This window comes from Aquarana catesbeiana, linkage group LG08 (genome assembly GCF_042186555.1).
Source record: "Aquarana catesbeiana isolate 2022-GZ linkage group LG08, ASM4218655v1, whole genome shotgun sequence".
Classification (NCBI taxonomy): Eukaryota; Metazoa; Chordata; class Amphibia; order Anura; family Ranidae; genus Aquarana; species Aquarana catesbeiana.
In genome coordinates, this window is record NC_133331.1 from 7,983,852 (window position 1) to 8,002,241 (window position 18,390).

Below are 18,390 nucleotides of genomic sequence, written 5' to 3' on the forward strand. Positions count from 1 at the left end.
TAACACATGAATATGCTTTGATCTAAACCATTCCATTGTAGCTCTGGCTGGATGTTTCGGGTCGTTGTCCTGCTGGAAGGTGAACCTCCACCCCAGTCTCAAGTCTTTTGTAGACTCTAACAGGTTTTCTTCTAAGATTGTCCTGTATTTGGCTCCATCCATCTTCCCATCAACTCTGACCAGCTCCCCTGTCCCTGCTGAAGAAAAGCATCCCCACCACATGATGCTGCCACCACCATGTTTCACAGTGGGGATGGTGTGTTCAGGGTGATGCGCAGTGTTAGTTTCCCCCACACATAGCGTTTTGCTTTTAGGCCAAAAAGTTGAATTTTGGTCTCATCTCACCAGATCACCTTCTTCCACATGTTTGCTGTGTCCTCCACATGGCTTCTTGCAAACTTTTAAATTAATTTTAGTGCACACAAGCACAACCCAAGTTTTGGTCAAATATAAAAGATGATGTTTCATCGAGTAAACAGATACCAAACAAGTCAAGATTTTAAAATTTGCACACGCCTGTGAAATGGTCACAAACTGCAATACCTAAAGCTGTCCAAAGGTGACGCGCTAAAAGCCTTTATGGGTTACAAGTTTAGAGTTAATCGTGATTAATTGGGACCCTAAAATGATTGCTCTTACTCCAACGTTTGTGCCGATATCTCACATGTGTGGCGCAATCACCATTTACAAATGCACACTGGACCTACGCATGCGTTTGCATTTGTGTGTATGCGCGAGTGGGGGGGAGGGGGGGGTGAGGTTTTTAATATTATAAATATTAATATTATATAATATAACATTATAATTATAATTAATTAAAATTATAATTAATTATAATTAATAAAAATTATAATATTATAATATAATATTTTTTATTTATTTATTTAAATTCATTTTTTTACACTTTATTTTTTTTTTTACATTTAACTTTATTGCTATCACAAAGGGTTGAACAAACTCTGTATGCGATATCATGGGCAGGTGAAATTTATTCTTTATGGAGACATCGGGGGGAGGGGGGGCACACTATGAGTGAAGTTCAATTGGGGTGCATGTCACCTCTGGGACATATCTTGATTACTTATATGTTAGAGGTTTATTGCACTCCTGGAGGACACACTACGGCCGAGGTGAGGAGAGACGCACACACACACAGTAGCTATCCCCAGCCTCTCCACTCTGCTGCCCATTCGCAGAAGCCTTTGTATTTTGTAAGTTCACATAATACAAAGGCTTCTGTGAATGGGCAGACGGAAAGGAGGGGCGGGCAGAGTTTCAGCGACTCTGCTCTTGAAGGAACGGAGACCACAGTGAGCAGTGTCGGAGCTCCCGATGTTTTCTTCCTGGAGCACAATAAACCTGTCAGTTGTGAATAATAGAGATACTTCAATGAGGAGGCAGGCACCTCCTTAGACTTAACTCACAATGTGCCTGCAGTTTTTACAAAATAGCCAATTCCTGGAATTCAGCTTTAAATATAACCTTCTGTTCATGTAAAATCCAGAATAGTGTATACACTATATTGCCAAAAGTATTGGGACGCCTGCCTTTACACACACATGAACTTTAATGGCACCCCCAGTCTTAGTCCGTAGGGTTCAACATTGAGTTGGCCCACCTGTTGGCCCGGTTTTGGTGGATCAGTATGAAGCCTGTGAGTCTATGTCAGATCTGTAACACATTGAACGGCTCGCTCTAACCGGTATTGTTTGGGGGATTTGTGTTTTTTGCTAGAGCAATCGGAGCCAACCCTCTGTACTGCGACTGCAACCTGCGCTGGCTGTCAAACTGGGTGAAGACCGGTTACAAGGAGCCGGGCATCGCCCGCTGCACGGGGCCCCCGGAGATGGACGGAAAGCTGCTTCTCACCACACCGGCCAAGAAGTTTGAATGCACAGGTAGTGACCTTCCCATCTGTTCCCATCTGTTGGCTTTTACTTAATGAATTTCGCTTCGGGGGGGGGGGCGCAATTTGTGCAATGAAAATGTATTACAATGTAGCAGTTATCACCAAGGGCTCGTTCACACTTACGCCGCATACACACGATCGGACTTTCCGCCAACAAAACCGTTGATTTTTTTTTTTTGCGAAGGATGTTGCCTCAAACTTGTCTTGTCACACAAATGTTGGCCAAAAATTCAGAACGTCAAGAACGGCAGTGACGTAAAAGACGTCCGACGAGCCGAGAAAAAAGAAGTTCAATAGCCGGTGCGGCGCCTTCTGCTTGATTCCGAGCACGCGTGGACTTTTGTGCGACGGACTTGTGCACACGCGATCGGACTTTCCGACAACAAGTTTTGTTGGCTGGAAATTTGAGAACCTGCTCTCAAACATTTGTTACAGTAATAAGGAGAGCCGGCAAAACTGTAATCCTTGAAGTGTCGTTTATTGGTACATCACAGTGACAATAAAACAATAACTCTGACGCATTTCGGCAATAGCCTTAGTCGTAGCTGCCTTAGTCGTAGTTATGACTAAGGCTATTGCCGAAACGCGTCAGCTTTATTGTTTTATTGTCACTCTGATGTACCAATAAATGACACTTCAAGGATTACAGTTTTGCCTTATTACTGTTGCATTGGAGTGTGTTGGGACACATCGAGCCTGGTGTATGGATTGAGTTGTCCCTGCAGGGGGCGCTGTTACCTTTCTTCTTTTCCATGCACAAACATTTGTTGGCGGAAATTCCGACAGCAAATGTCCGATGGAGCCTACGCAGGGTCGGACTTTCCGACAACAAGCTCACATCCAACATTTCCCATCGGGAAGTCTGACCGTGTGTACGCGGCATTAGACTGAATGAGGGCAGTTACCAAAGTTTCCTTCATCGTTATAATGGTGCAGGAAGTGGTGGAGTTGCACCACATTAAAAGCAGTTAACGACCGTCCTATATGTAGCTTTACTGCTACAGGGCAGCCGCTCAGTGCAGAATCACGTATATATATATATAATATTACCAAAAGTATTGGGACGCCTGCCTTTACATGCACATGAACTTTAATGACATCCCAGTCTTAGTCCGTAGGGTTCAATGTTGAGTTGGCTCCGCCCTTTGCAGCTATAACAGCTTCAACTCTTCTGGGAAGGCCGTCCACAAGGTTTAGGAGGGTGTCTATGGGAATGTTTGACCATTCTTCCAGAAGAGCGTTTGTGAGGTCAGGCACTGATGTTGGACGAGAAGGCCTGGCTCGCAGTCTCCGCTCTAATTTAACCCAAAGGTGTTCTATCGGGTTGAGGTCAGGACTCTGTGCAGGCCAGTCAAGTTCCTCCACCCCAAACTCGCTCATCCAAGTCTTTATGTACCTTGCGTTGTGTACTGGTGCGCAGTCATGTTGGAACAGGAAGGGGCCGTCCCCCAAACTGTTCCCACAAAGTTGGGAGCATGAAATTGTCCAAAATGTCTTGGTATGCTGACGCCTTAAGAGTTCCCTTCACTGGAACTAAGGGGCCCAACCCCTGAAAAACAACCCCACACCATAATCCCCCCCTCCACCAAATGATTTGGACCATAAAGACCATGGATGAGGGGTAAATTAGAGCGGAGACTGCGAGCCAGGCCTTCTCGTCCAACATCAGTGCCTGACCTCACAAATGCTCTTCTGGAAGAATGGTCAAACATTCCCATAGACACCCTCCTAAACCTTGTGGACGGCCTTCCCAGAAGAGTTGAAGCTGTTATAACTGCAAAGGGCGGAGCCAACTCAATATTGAACCCTACAGACTAAGACTGGGATGCCATTAAAGTTCATGTGCGTGTAAAGGCAGGCATCCCAATACTTTGGCAATATAGTGTATACACCATTCTGGATTTTCCAGATAGGGGGGGCATGCACGTGCTCCGCCTGTGCCCTGCTTCTGCTGTAATTAGTCACGGCAGAAGCCGATCAGCGGGTGTCGGGCCAATGAATGATCGCCGGCACCCGCTGATCGGCGAGGAAACGCGCTGGATGGAGCTCTGTATATGTAAACAATGCAGAGCTCTGTCCTGTCAGCGGGGGATGTGCTGGACTTGGTTTCCCTTCAAAGCACATCCCTTAGTGAAAGCAGCACACATAAACACTGGCTAGGCACACATTTAACCCTTTTTATCACCCTTAAATGTGTAACCCCTTCCCAGCCAGTGCCATTAGTACAGTGACAGTGTATATTTTTAGCACTGATCACTGTATTCGTGTCACTGGTCCCCCCAAAAAAAGTGTCAGTGTCAGATTGTCACCAAAGAAGAGCCAGGAGAGTGGTAGGGAACACCAGGTGGGATGCAGATTACGTCTTGAGATCCTACATGTACATATAAAAACCAAACACAAGAGGGCGCCTCTACACCTAGGTGTAGCAATTTCATCCAATCTTTTATACATTTTTTAAATAAACCGCTACACCTAGATGGAGGCGCCCTCTTACGTTTGCTTTTTTAGAGTGTGAGATTGTCCGCGGCAATATCACAGTCCCGCTAAAAGGTCGCTGATCGCCGCCATTACTAGTATAAAAAAAAAATAATGAATACATCAAAATTCCAGTATATACCCCATAGTTTGTAGACGCGATAACTTTGGCGCAAACCAATCAATATACACTTATTGGCATTTTTTTTTTTTACCAAAAATATGTAGCAGAATACATACAGAGCCTTGAAAAAGTATTCACACCCCTTGAAATTTCCCACACTTTGTCATGTTACAACCAAAAACATAAATGTATTTTATCGGGATTTTATGTGATAGACCAACACAAAGTGGCACATAATTGTGAAGTGAAAGGAAAATGATAAATGGGTTTCAACATTTTTTACAAGGAAACATGTGAAAAGTGTGTGGGGGGAGGGGCATTTGTATGGAGCCCCCCGGAGTCAATACTTTGTAGAACCCCCTTTCTCTACAAGTCTTTTTGGGGATGTCTCTACCAGCTTTGCACATCTAGAGAGGACATTTTTGCCCATTCTTCTTTGTAAAATATCTCAAGCTCTGTCAGATTGGATGGAGAGCGTCTGTGAACAGCAATTTTCAAGTCTTGCCACAGATTCTCAATGTGATTTAGGTCTGGACTGTGACTGGGCCATTCTAACACATGAATATGCTTTGATCTAAACCATTCCATTGTAGCTCTGGCTGGATGTTTCGGGTCGTTGTCCTGCTGGAAGGTGAACCTCCACCCAGTCTCAAGTCTTTTGTAGACTCTAACAGGTTTTCTTCTAAGATTGTCCTGTATTTGTCTCCATCCATCTTCCCATCAACTCTGACCAGCTTCCCTGTCCCTGCTGAAGAAAAGCATCCCCACCACATGATGCTGCCACCACCATGTTTCACGGTGGGGATGGTGTGTTCAGGGTGATGTGCAGTGTTAGTTTTCCGCCACACATAGAGTTTTGCTTTTAGGCCAAAAAGTTAAATTTTTGGTCTCATCTGACCAGATCACCTTCTTCCACATTAATGGTAATATGTGCAGCCATGTGAAACGGTCACTGTATAAACACAGGAGCTATAAACAAATAAAATATTAGTTTCCAATCACTTGTGCGTGACTGAATATCACGAATAAATATAGTGCAATACCCATATAGGATAACCAAAGTTAATGTGTCCATAATTGTGAAAAACAAGTACATAGTCCACAGGGTGAAGAAGAAGTGTTGTGGTAGATCCAAAAATCCTTATGGCACCGATACAAATGGAAAAACAGGCGAGTATAGAAGGTAACCGCCACCAACTTTGAGAAGGCTTACCGGAAGTATTGGACTCAAAAGAGCATACGCCCTGCGAGTCTTCAAGTCTTGTGCTGTAAACCAGTGGTGTTGGGAGGGGGGGTCTGGGGGGGGCTGGAGCCCCGAATGGGTCCCCAAAAAGCCCCAGGGTCTCAGGTGTGCCCAACTTTGAGAAGGCTTACGGGAACTATCGGACTCAAAAGAGCATACGCCCTGTGAGTCTTCAAGACTTATGGTGTAAACCAGTGGCGTCGGGAGGGGGGGCGGGGGGGGGGGCTGGAGCCCCAAATGGGTCCCCAAAAAGTCCACAGGGTGAAGAAGAAGTGTTGTGGTTGATCCAAAAATCCTTATGGCACCGATACAAATGGAAAAACAGGCGAGTATAGAAGGTAACCGCCACCAACTTTGAGAAGGCTTACCGGAACTATAGGACTCAAAAGAGCGTACGCCCTATGAGTCTTCAAGACTTGTGGTGTAAACCAGTGGCGTCGGGAGGGGGGATGGGGGGCTGGAGCCCCGAATGGGTCCCCAAAAAGCCCCAGGTCTCAGGTGTGCCCAATTTTATTGTTAGCCCCGAGCGCCGCTGAGCGTACCAATAGATTGGAACATCCACATCTCTAACTTCTGGCCAAAATGAGATGATCCCTCCGTCCTTCGGATGGCTTGAAGTGACAGTACTCAGATGCGGCAGATGTTCTCAAACTGAGGTGGCCCAAATCTTCCCCATACACTCACACGGTACAACCCTGAGCTGGAAAGCCGAATACCTCTGCTCTGGAATCAGAACCTGGAGAGTCTCTGGATCTGGTGCCCGGAGAAGATGTCATCATCTAGGTGACCCACAGAGGACGAGAGAGAGGAGAGAAAAAAAGAAGGAAAGAGAGGGAGACAGTTATGGAAAGGCCAGGAGCTGAAGAGCTATGAACCAGAGGGGTGAGGAAGTAGAAGTAGAGTCCCCCTGTAGAGCACTGGTGTTCTATTTCCTCGCCCCTCTGGCTCATAGCTCTTCAGCTCCTGGCCTTTCCATAACTGTCTCCCTCTCTTTCCTTGTCTTTTCCTCTCCTCTCTCCTCCCCTGTGGGTCACCTAGATTTTTTGGATGGGCAGTGGGGTTGTGTGGTGGTGTGGCGGGGGGGTAAGCTCACTTGTTGGTTTCTGCCTGGCTTACCAGTACCCATCAATGCTGACCACTAAACTGACCTACCTGACATACACACACTGACCTACCTGACATACATTGACCTACCTACCTGACACACACTGACCTACCTGACATACACACACTGACCTACCTGACATACACTGACCTACCTGACATACACTGACCTACCTACCTGACACACACTGACCTACCTGACATACACACACTGACATACCTGACATACACACACTGACCTACCTGACATACATTGACCTACCTACCTGACACACACTGACCTACCTGACATACACACACTGACCTACCTACCTGACACACTCTGACCTACCTGACATACACACACTGACCTACCTGACATACACACACTGACCTACCTGACATACACACACTGACATACCTGACATACACACACTGACCTACCTGACATACACTGACCTACCTACCCGACACACACTGACCTACGTGACATACACACACTGACCTACCCGACCCACACTGTCCTACCCGACATACACTGACCTACCCGACACACACTGACCTACCTGACATACACTGACCTACCTACCCGACACACACTGACCTACGTGACATACACACACTGTCCTACCCGACATACACTGACCTACCCGACACACACTGACCTACCTGACATACACTGACCTACCCGACACACACTGACCTACCCAACATACACTGGCCTACCTGACACACACTGACCTACCCAACATACACTGACCTACCTGACACACACTGGCCTACCTGACACACACTGACCCACCTGTCATACACTGACCTACCTACCTGACATACACTGACCTACCTGACACATACTGACCTCCTACCTACCTGACATACACTGACCTACCTACCTGAAATACACTTACCTACCTGACACACACTGACCTCCTACCTACCAGACATACACACACTGACCTACCTGACATACACTGACCTACACGACACACGCGGACCTACCTGACACACACTGACCTACCTGACATACACTGCCCTACACTGACCTACCTGACATACACTGACCTACCTGACACTCACTGACCTCCTAACTACTTGACATACACACACTGACCTACCTGACATACACTGACCTACCTACCCGACACACACTGACCTACCTGACACACACTGACCTACCTGACACACGCTGACCTCCTACCTACCTGACATACACACACTGACCTACCTGACCAGGAGACAGACGTCATGTGTCCAGAGTGCTGCAGCAGCAGCTCAGCCCTGGTGCTGGTGTGCGAGGCAGCCAGAGGAGAGCTGCCCGCAGAGCGGGGATCGATGAGGCACGGCGGCTGCATTGTAATTCCCGCCTTCTGGTGCCTGCAGCGCCTATGATCGACGTCACACGTCCCGCAGTCCCGCCATTGGACCAGTGGGACGTCCATCATAGGCCCTGCAGGCTCCAGCAGGCGGGACCTGCTATGTGACTCGGCCGAACTTGGCGGCGCTTAGGATCAGATCGGTCCCCGCTCGGCAGCACTCGGGGCTAACAATAAAATTGGGCACACCTGAGACCCGGGGCTTTTTGGGGACTCATTTGGGGCTCCAGCCCCCCCCCGACGCCACTGGTTTACACCACAAGTCTTGAAGACTCACAGGGCGTACGCTCTTTTGAGTCCTATAGTTCCGGTAAGCCTTCTCAAAGTTGGTGGCGGTTACCTTCTATACTCACCTGTTTTTCCATTTGTATCGGTGCCATAAGGATTTTTGGATCTACCACAACACATCTTCTTCCCCTTGTGGACTATGTACTTGTTTTTCACAATTACGTGATATTCAGTCACGTACAAGTCATTGGAAAGTAATATTTTATTTGTTTATAGTCCCTGTGTTTATACAGTGACCGTTTCACATTAGCGCTGCGCATATTTCCACTACTGTTTGTTTGATTTTGTCTTTCACTGTCCTGGCTGCTGCTTATCATTCAGGGTGTCAGCGCAGTATTTCACTTTGATTTTGTATTCACCTTCTTCCACATGTATTATGTGTCCCCCACATGGCTTCCCGCAAACTGCAAACTTCTTATGACTTTCTTTCACCAATGTCTTTCTTCTTGTCACTCTTCCATAAAGGGCAGATTTGTGGAGAACACGACTAATAGTTGTCCTGTGGACAGATTCTCCCACCTGAGCTGTGGATCTCTGCAGCTCCTCCAGAGTTACCATGGACCTCTTGGCTCTTCTCTGATGAATGCTCTCCTTGCCCTGCCGGTCAGTTTAGGTGGACGGCCATGTCTTGGTAGGTTTGCAGTTGTGCCATACTCTTTCCATTTTCCGATGATGGATTGAGCAGAGCTCCGTGAGATGATCAAAGCTTGGGAGATTTTTTTATAACCTAACCCTGCTTTATACTTCTCCACAACTTTATCCCTGACCTGTCTGGTGTGTTCCTTGGCCTTCATGATGCTGTTTGTTCACTAAGGTTCTCTAAAAAACTTCTGAGGGCTTCACAGAACAGCTATTTTTTTACTGAGATTAAATTACATGCAGGTGTACTCTATTTACTAATTAGGTGACTTCTGAAGGCAATTGGTTCCACTAGATTTTAGTTAGGGGTATCAGAGTAAAGGGGGCTGAATACAAACGCCTTCACACTTTTCACATATTTATTTCTAAAAAAAGTTGAAAACCATTTATCGTTTTCCTTCCACTTCACAATTATGTGCCACTTTGTGTTGGTCTATCACATAAATTCCCAGTAATATACATTCATACATTCGTAACATGACAAAATGTGGAAAATGTCAAGGGGTATGAATACTTTTTCAAGGCACTGTATTGGCATACACTTATGAAGAAACATTTTTGATTTGAATATGTTTTATAGCAGACCCACAATGGCAAAGGCTTTGCAATGGTTGCAAGGGGTGAGTCAAGTGGCAGGCGGAAAAGGCGGCCACCTTGGGTGCTTCAACAGGAACAGGCCCTAAAAGGACTGTACCTTTTCTGCTGAAGTGGTTCACAGCTTGATGGAGGGATGGTGGGACCATCTATAACCTAAGGTGCAAAGAGACAGAGTACAAAAAAATCAGTAAAACAAAACAAAGACATTCCAAATAAACCCAAACCCTTCAGAATTTCCATCAAAGTCCCCTTACTTTGGATTTCCCCTTACATCAGAGTCCCCATCAAAGGTCCCCTATACATTGGAGTTCCCCTTGCATCGGAGTCCCCATCAAAGTCCCCTTACATTGAATTTCCTCTTACATCTGAGTCCCTATCAAAGTCCCCCAATAAATTGAAGTTCCCCTTGCATCAGAGTCCCCATCAAAGTCCCCTTATATTGAAGTTCCCCTTACATCAGAGTCCCCATCAAAGTCTCCCTTACATTAGGAACAATGGTCTGGCAATTACTTGACTGAGTTCCCTAAGTACCCTCAGATGAAAGCCATCTGGTCCCGGTGATTTATTAATGTTAAGTTTCTCAAGTCTAATTTTAATTCTTCCCTCTGTTAACCATGGAGGTGCTTCCTGTGTTGTGTCATGAGGATAAACACTGCAGTTTTGGTTACTGAAGCCCCCCGATTCCCTCGTGAAGAGTGAGGAGAAGAATAAATTCAATACCTTCGCCATCTCCCCATCACTTTGTAACCAGATGTCCTTCCTCATTCTTTATGGGGCCAATTTGGTCAGTCCTCCCTTTTTTATTGAAAAATTGACGTTCCCCTTACATCAGAGTCCCCATCAAAGTCCCCATATACTTTGGAGTTCCCCTTGCATCAGAGTCCCCATCAAAGTCCCCTTACATTGAAGTTCCCCTTACATCAGAGTCCCCATCAAAGTCCCCTTACATTGAAGTTCCCCTTACATCAGAGTCCCCATCAAAGTCCCCCTTACATTAGGAACAGTGGTCTGGCAATTACTTGACTGAGTTCCCTAAGTACCCTCAGGTGCAAGCCATCTGGTCCCGGTGATTTATTAATGTTAAGTTTCTCAAGTCTAATTTTAATTCCGTCCTCTGTTAACCACGGAGGTGCTTCCTGTGTTGTGTCATGAGGATAAACACTGCAGTTTTGGTTACTGAAGCCCCTCGATTCACTCGTGAATACTGAAGAGAAGAATAAATTCAATACCTTCGCCATCTCCCCATCCTTTGTAACCAGATGTCCTTCCTCATTCTTTATGGGGCCAATTTGGTCTGTCCTCCCTTTCTTATTGAAAAATTGAAGTTCCCCTTACATCAGAGTCCCCATCAAAGTCCCCGTTACATTGGAGTTCCCCTTACATCAGAGTCCCTGTCAAAGTCCCTATAACATAGAGTCCCCATCACAGTCCCCTCACATTGAAGTTCCCCTTAAATCAGAGCCCCCATCAAAGTCTCCCCTACATTGGAGTTCCCCTTACATTAGAGTACCAATCAAAGTCTCCCCCCCCCCTTACATCAGAGTATCCTCGTACCTGAAAGGGCCACATAATGTCTTGCAGCTGGAGACGTTTATACTTATGATCACCCTGATTGGTCATCAAAGAGATCTCAATGTACAGAGCTGCTTGGATCGGCTCTGGACACTGTGTCTGGGAACTGAGCCACCCGCAGAAGGCTCAGTTCATGGCTATTACTGAGTACACTGGCCACCCAAGGGTATTTCTGCAAGCCATATATAAATGGTAGCTTCTCTTGGCTCAAAGCATTTCTGAAGACGAGCAATGTCAAGAAGAATGCAAAGGATGACCCCTCCTCCTTCCCAACCCAAGCTGCCATTATGAAGCATTTATCTCTTTCCTAGCTGTTGTTGGGTTGGCTGTGAGGGAGGGTGGGGGTGGGGGGTCAGGTTCGACCACATAGCTAGGGTAAGGAAGCACCTAGCAACATGGGACAAACTACTACATGTACTTTGTCCAGAGGTAGGTTGGACCTCATAGCTAGGGTGAGGAAGCACCTAGTAACATAGGACAAATTACTATATGTACTTTGTCCAGATGTCGGTTGGACCTCATAGCTAGAGCGAGGAAGCACCTTGCAACATGGGACAAACTACTACATGTACTTTGTCCAGAGGTAGGTTGGATCTCATAGCTAGGGTGAGGAATCACCTAGCAACATGGGACAAACTACTACATGTACTTTGTCCAGAGGTAGGTTGGATCTCATAGCTAGGGTGAGGAATCACCTAGCAGCATGGGACAAACTACTACATGTACTTTGTCCAGAGGTAGGTTGAACCTCATAGCTAGGACAAGGAAGCACCTAGCAACATGGGACAAACTACTGTATGTACTTTGTCCAGAGGTAGGTTGGACCTCATAGCTAGGGTGAGGAAGCACTTAGCAACATGGGACATACTACTACATGTACTTTGTCCAGAGGTAGGTTGGACCTCATAGCTAGGATGAGGAAGCACCTAGCAAGATGGAACAAACAACTACATGTACTTTGTCCAAAGGTAAGTCGGACCTCATAGCTAAAGCAAGGAAGCACCTAGCAACATGGGACAAACTACTACATGTACTTTGTCCAGCGGTAGGTCGGATCTCATAGCTAGGGTGCGGTATCACCTAGCAACATGGGACAAACTACTACATGTACTTTGTCCAAAGGTAGGTTGGACCTCATAGCTAGGACAAGGAAACACCTAACAACATGGGACAAACTACTGTATGTACTTTGTCTAGAGGTAGGTTGGACCTCATAGCTAAGATGAGGAAGCACCTAGCAACATGAAACCAACTACTACATGTACTTTGTCCAGAGGTAGTTTGGACCTCATAGCTAGGGTGAGGAAGCACCTAGCAACATGGGATAAACTTCTACATGCACTTTATCCAGAGGTAGGTCAGATCTCATAGCTAGGGCGAGGAAGCACCTAGCAACATAGGAAAAACGACTACATGTACTTTTGTCCAGTAGGGGGCATTAGAGTAATAAAGCTAAATATAATTCTATTACTTCGATGGGCTGTGGCAGGAGGGGAGAGGGAGGTAGGTTGGACCTCATAGCTAGGGCGAGGAACCACCTAGCAACATGGGAAAAACTACTACATGTACTTTGTCCAGAGGTAGGTCGGACCTCATAGCTAGGACGAGGAAACAGCAACATGGGACAAACTATTACATGCACTCTGTCCAGTGATTGTACGTCTTTAAAAACAAAACCTGAAGGAGCTCTTGAAAGCTCCTCAGATATCTCCTAAAGCTCTTCAGGTTTTGTTTCTGAATGGCCACCATTACTGTGCAGGACCTTCTTGTAGCATAGATAGCATTCCTGTAAGTTTATGCTGCCTCTTAATGGGCTCTGCCGCCATGATGCTTTTTTTTTTTTTTTCCTCTGGTCCAGTCACGTCTCAATGGAGATACACCATGAAACCCTCCTGAGACACTCTTAGTATATATAGCTTCCTAGCTGTTGTTGGTCCAGTCACGTCGTCACGTCTCAATGGAGATACACCATGAAACCCTCTTGAGACACTCTTAGTATATATAGCTTCCTATCTGTTGTCAGGATGGCTGTGTGTGTGTGTGTGTGTGTGGGGGGGGGGGGGGGGCAGGATGGACATCATAGCTAGGGTGAGGAAGCACCTAGCAACATGGGACAAACTACTACATGCACTTTGTCCAGTGATTGTACGTCTTTAAAAACAAAATCTGAAGGAGCTCTTAAAAGCTCCTTAGATTTCTCCTAAAGCTCCTTCAAGCTTTGTTTCTTAATGGCCGCCATTACTGTACAGGACCTTCTTGTAGCATAGATAGCATTCCGGTAACTTTGTACTGCCTCTTAATGGGCTCTGCCGCCATGATGCTTTTTTTTTTTTTCCTCTGGTCCAGTCACGTCTCCATGGAGACACACCATGAAACCCTCTTGAGACACTCTTAGTATATATAGCTTCCCATTCCTATATCCCCCACATGTTTTACTGTACAATAGCAACTATTGATTTATAGCAGCCGAAATTAACCTAAAAAAAAAAAGTCGAACCCTGAAAGGAAAAAAAAGCGTGTTTTACAAGGACTTGGAGCAGTGCTGCCCGTGACAAGACCCCCCCCCCCAAATACCACCACCACTTTGTATACCATTTTGGTTTTATTTATGGCTAGGAAGTCAAATTTGAACCGCCAGCTCCCCATATTCACACGTCATTCAGAGCATTGAACAATAGGATAGTCATGGCCACCTACAGAAAACCTTGCAGCTCCGAAAGACGGGATGGTGGGAGCTCTCCGCTGATTAGAATGACCTTCATTGCTGATCTAGTGTGGTATTCTCTTCCATCTGTCCCTCTCCAGCCTAACTGCATCCCACACCCCGCTTAGCGACCTTCTGCCATTGTTTTAGGGTCGCTCTATTTATGCCTCTCCTGCGGGTTCAAGAGACAGAATCCTGATTTACTACCTGCGCCTCCGCCGCATGACACATTTTTGTTTTTTTTTTTTTTTGGTCAGCAATGCATTATGGAAATTGCTTCCTGTGAATATTTGTCACCAACGTTCACTGGAGCAGAAATCACGGTTCGCTCTGAAGCTATAAAAAAATCTGCCGCTTAACTCGTCTCTCTTGTTTAAAATAGATTTCGTAAGCAGTGTTTGCCGGATTATTTAATGGCGCGGGAGAGCCGCAGAACGGAAGGTAGTCACGCGTTTCGTTCCAGCACATATCTCAAAAAATGACCAGAGAAGTATGGGATTAACTTTTGACAGGTGGGACATCAGGGGTCTTTAAGGTCCCTGATGTCTCATTAAAGAGAACCTGTCACAACAAAATTACATCACAGAGGGGACCTTTGGGGGATTCTCCTGTGTGCGTACATGTCACTGGGTTCTGGTATCTGGGAGCTTGTAGATACTTGCTCCATGTGTCTAATAGACCCCTGATGTCACAATAAAGAGAACCTGTCACAACAAAATTGTATCACATAGGGGACCTTTGGGGGATTCTCCTGTGTGCGTACATGCCACTGGGTTCTGGTATCTGGGAGTTTGTAGATACTTGCTCCATGTGTCTAATAGACCCCTGATGTCACAATAAAGAGAACCTGTCACAACAAAATTGTATCACATAGGTGACCTTTGGGGGATTCCCTTGCATGTGTACATGCCTCTGGGTTCTGGGACCTTGTAGATACTTGCTCCATGTGTCTAATAGACCCCTGATGTCACAATAAAGAGAACCTGTCACAACAAAATTGTATCACATAGGGGACCTTTGGGGGATTCCCTTGCATGTGTACATGCCTCTGGGTTCTGGGACCTTGTGGATAGTTGCTCCATGTGTCTAATAGACCCCTGGTCATTAGCTTCAATGAAGAGCAGATGAGACATCGGGGTCTAATGGACCCCTGATGTCTCAGTAAAGAAATGGGATAGGATGAGATTAACTTTTGACAGGTTGGACATCAGGTGGGACATCAGGGGTCTTTAAGGTCCCTGATGTCTCATTAAGGAGAACCTGTCACAACAAAATTGCAACACATAGGGGGACTTTTGGGGAATTCCCATGTGTGCATACTTGCTGCTGGGTTCTAGTATCTGAGACCTTGTGGATACCCGCACCACGTGCCTAATAGACCCCTGATATCTCAATAAAGAGAACCTGTCACAGCAAAATTCCATCACATAGGGGGCCTTTGGTGGATTCCCTTACATGGGTCAGGTGTATCACATAGGGGACCTTTGGGGGATTCCCTTGCATCCGTACATGCCTCTGGGACCTTGTGGATACCTGCACCATGTGCCTAATAGCCCCCTGATGTCTCAGTAAAGAGAACCTGTCACAGCAAAATTTTATCACAAAGGGGACCTTTGGGGCATTCCCTTGCATGTGTACATGCCACTGGGTTCTGGTATCTGGGACCTTGTAGATACTTGCTCCATGTGTCTAATAGACCACTGATGTCACAATAAAGAGAACCTGTCACAACAAAATTGTATCACATAGGGGACCTTTGTGGGATTCCCTTGCATGCGTACATGTCTCTGGGTTCTGGGACCTTGTGGATTCTTGCTCCATGTGTCTAATAGACCCCTGATGTCACAATAAAGAGAACCTGTAACAACAAAATTGTATCACATGGGGGATCTTTGGGGGATTCCCTTACATGGGTCAGGTGTATCACATAGGGAACCTTTGGGGGATTCCCTTGCATCCGTACATGCCTCTGGGTTCTGGGACCTTGTGGATGCTTGCTCCATGTGTCTAATAGACCCCTGATGTCTCAGTAAAGAGAACCTGTCACACCAAAATTGTATCACAAAGGGGATTTTTGGTGCATTCCCTTGCATGCGTACATGCCACTGGGTTCTGGTATCTGGGACCTTGTAGATACTTGCTTCATGTGTCTAATAGACCCTCGATGTCACAATAAAGAAAACCTATCACAAAAAAATTGTATCACATGGGGGACCTTTGGAGGATTCCCTTGCATACGTACATGCCTCTGGGTTCTGGGACCTTGTGGATGCTTGCTCCATGTGTCTAATAGACCTCTGATCATTAGTTTTATTGGAGAGCAGATGGGACATCAGGGGTCTTATTGACCCCTGATGTCTCAATAAAGAGAACCTGTCACAACAAAATTTCATCACATAGGGGACCTGTTGGGGATTCCCTTGCATGCGTACATGCCTCTGGCTTCTGGGACCTTGTAGATACTTGCTCCATGTGTCTAATAGACCCCTGATCATTAGCTTCAATGAAGAGCAGATGGGACATCAGGAGTCTAATAGACCCCTGATGTCTCAGTAAAAAAAACCTGTCACAACTAAATTGTAACACATAGGGGGGCTTTTGGGGGATTGCCATGTGTGCGTACATGCTGCTGGGTTCTGGTATCTGAGACCTTGTGGATACCCGCACCATGTGTCTAATAGACCCCTGATGTCTTAATAAAGAGAACCTGCCACAACAAATTTGTATCACATAGGGGACCTTTGGGGGATTCCCATGTGTGCGTACATACCGCTGAGTTCTGGTGTCTAAAGACCTTGTAGATACCTTCTCCATGTGTCTAATAGACCCCTGATGTCTCAGTAAAGAGAACCTGTCACAAGAAAATTGTGGAGGGGGACTTGTGGGGGGTTCCCATGCAAATGTGCATGAATGCCACTGGGTTCTTGTATCTGGGACCTTGTTGATTGATACCTGCACCTCACACGCACATGCGTGGAAACCTTGCACATGCTCAGGGCCTCTGCAAAGTCTCTGCCCGTTGCCAATAACCTGTCAGGGAACAGCACCGTGCCTGCACATGTCTATTTGCTGATCTCCCCTACCTAGTAAGAGCCCAGAAACTGTCAGCTGTCACTTTCCCTGGCTGTTTTGGCCGTGGGTAGAAGCTAATGATGCTCAATTTGTGCTCCATTAGCTTCAATGGAGAGCAGATGAGACAGATAGCCCCCCGATGTCTTAGTAAAGAGAACGTGTCACATTCTGCAAAGTCTCTGCCAGTTGCCAAAGACCTTCTTTCAGTGCGCTTGTGCCCCTCAGCAAAACTCTGACTTCTGCAATATGACGTGGACATCCCAGGAAGCTGTGGTGGGGACCTACGTCATTCTTGCCTAGGCAGGAAAGCAGGAAGTGCTGCTAAAAAGTTCGGGGAGGATGTGGGGGGGGGGGGGGGGGGAATCAGTAGAGAAAAAGGTATTCTCATGGGCAAGGGTATACTTTAATATTAACATGCAGGTGGGATTCAGTGATTTCTGTGCTACAATGTATGCATTTCCTGATACGAATGGTCCACAGTTGCGTATGAAGACCTTTCGTATTTAGACGCAGTGTTCCAGAAAATGATGTTCTAATTTCTGGTTGACAAAGTAGGTCAGTATTCCCAGGATCTGGGCTCACCGTCATATGACATCATCAGTTATGCTGCTTTAAATATTTTATAGGGCCGCCAAGCCTAAGTATCCAGGCCAAGTGCCACCCCTGCCTGTCCAGTCCCTGCCGGAACCAAGGCGTCTGCCAGAACGACCCCGTGGAGTACTACAAATGTATCTGTCCACCTGGGTACAAGGTAAGGTCCATGCTGGAGAAAGATTTGTGTGTAAAAAGGGTCTTTCTAGTTTTTGTGAATAGGACCGGCCTAATGTCAATAAGGAAGTCCATTGATAAAAAACAGCCCATTATTAAAAACAGCCCATTGTTAAAAACCGTCCATTATTAAAAACAGCCCATTATTAAAAAACAGTCCATTGTTAAAAACAGCCCATTATTAAAAAACAGTCCATTGTTAAAAACAGTCCGTTGTTAAAAAATGGCCCATTATTAAAACCAGCCCATTATTCAAAACAGCCCATTATTAAAAGCAGTCTATTATTAAAAACAGAGAAGTAGACTGAAGTCATTCAATTTTGCCCCATTTGCACAGAACAAATGTACATGCAGTTTCGATGGGAGAACAGCTATGCAAACATTTTTTTAATCAATGCACCGCTATATATGTCAACGTTATTCATTGAAAAAAAAAGTTTGAATGAAAAAAACAACTAATTATGGCCACTAGATGGCACTGATTATCATAGGAAATTAATATGCTCCTCAGAACCATCTAGTGCTCACTGTTTTTTTTAATTT

At 45.9% G+C, this 18,390-nt stretch overlaps 1 protein-coding gene across 1 annotated transcript in view; it reads left to right on the forward strand.

Annotated features, from left to right (window-relative positions):
• SLIT1 (slit guidance ligand 1) overlaps window positions 1-18,390 on the forward strand; it is a gene marked incomplete at its 5' end in the record, with an annotated part of 182,812 nt that overhangs the window by 111,092 nt on the left and 53,330 nt on the right. Inside the window, 2 exons of the mRNA XM_073595360.1 lie at window positions 1,735-1,898; window positions 17,706-17,830. Coding sequence (XP_073451461.1) covers window positions 1,735-1,898; window positions 17,706-17,830 — 289 coding nt within the window. The remainder of the gene's footprint in view (window positions 1-1,734; window positions 1,899-17,705; window positions 17,831-18,390) is intronic.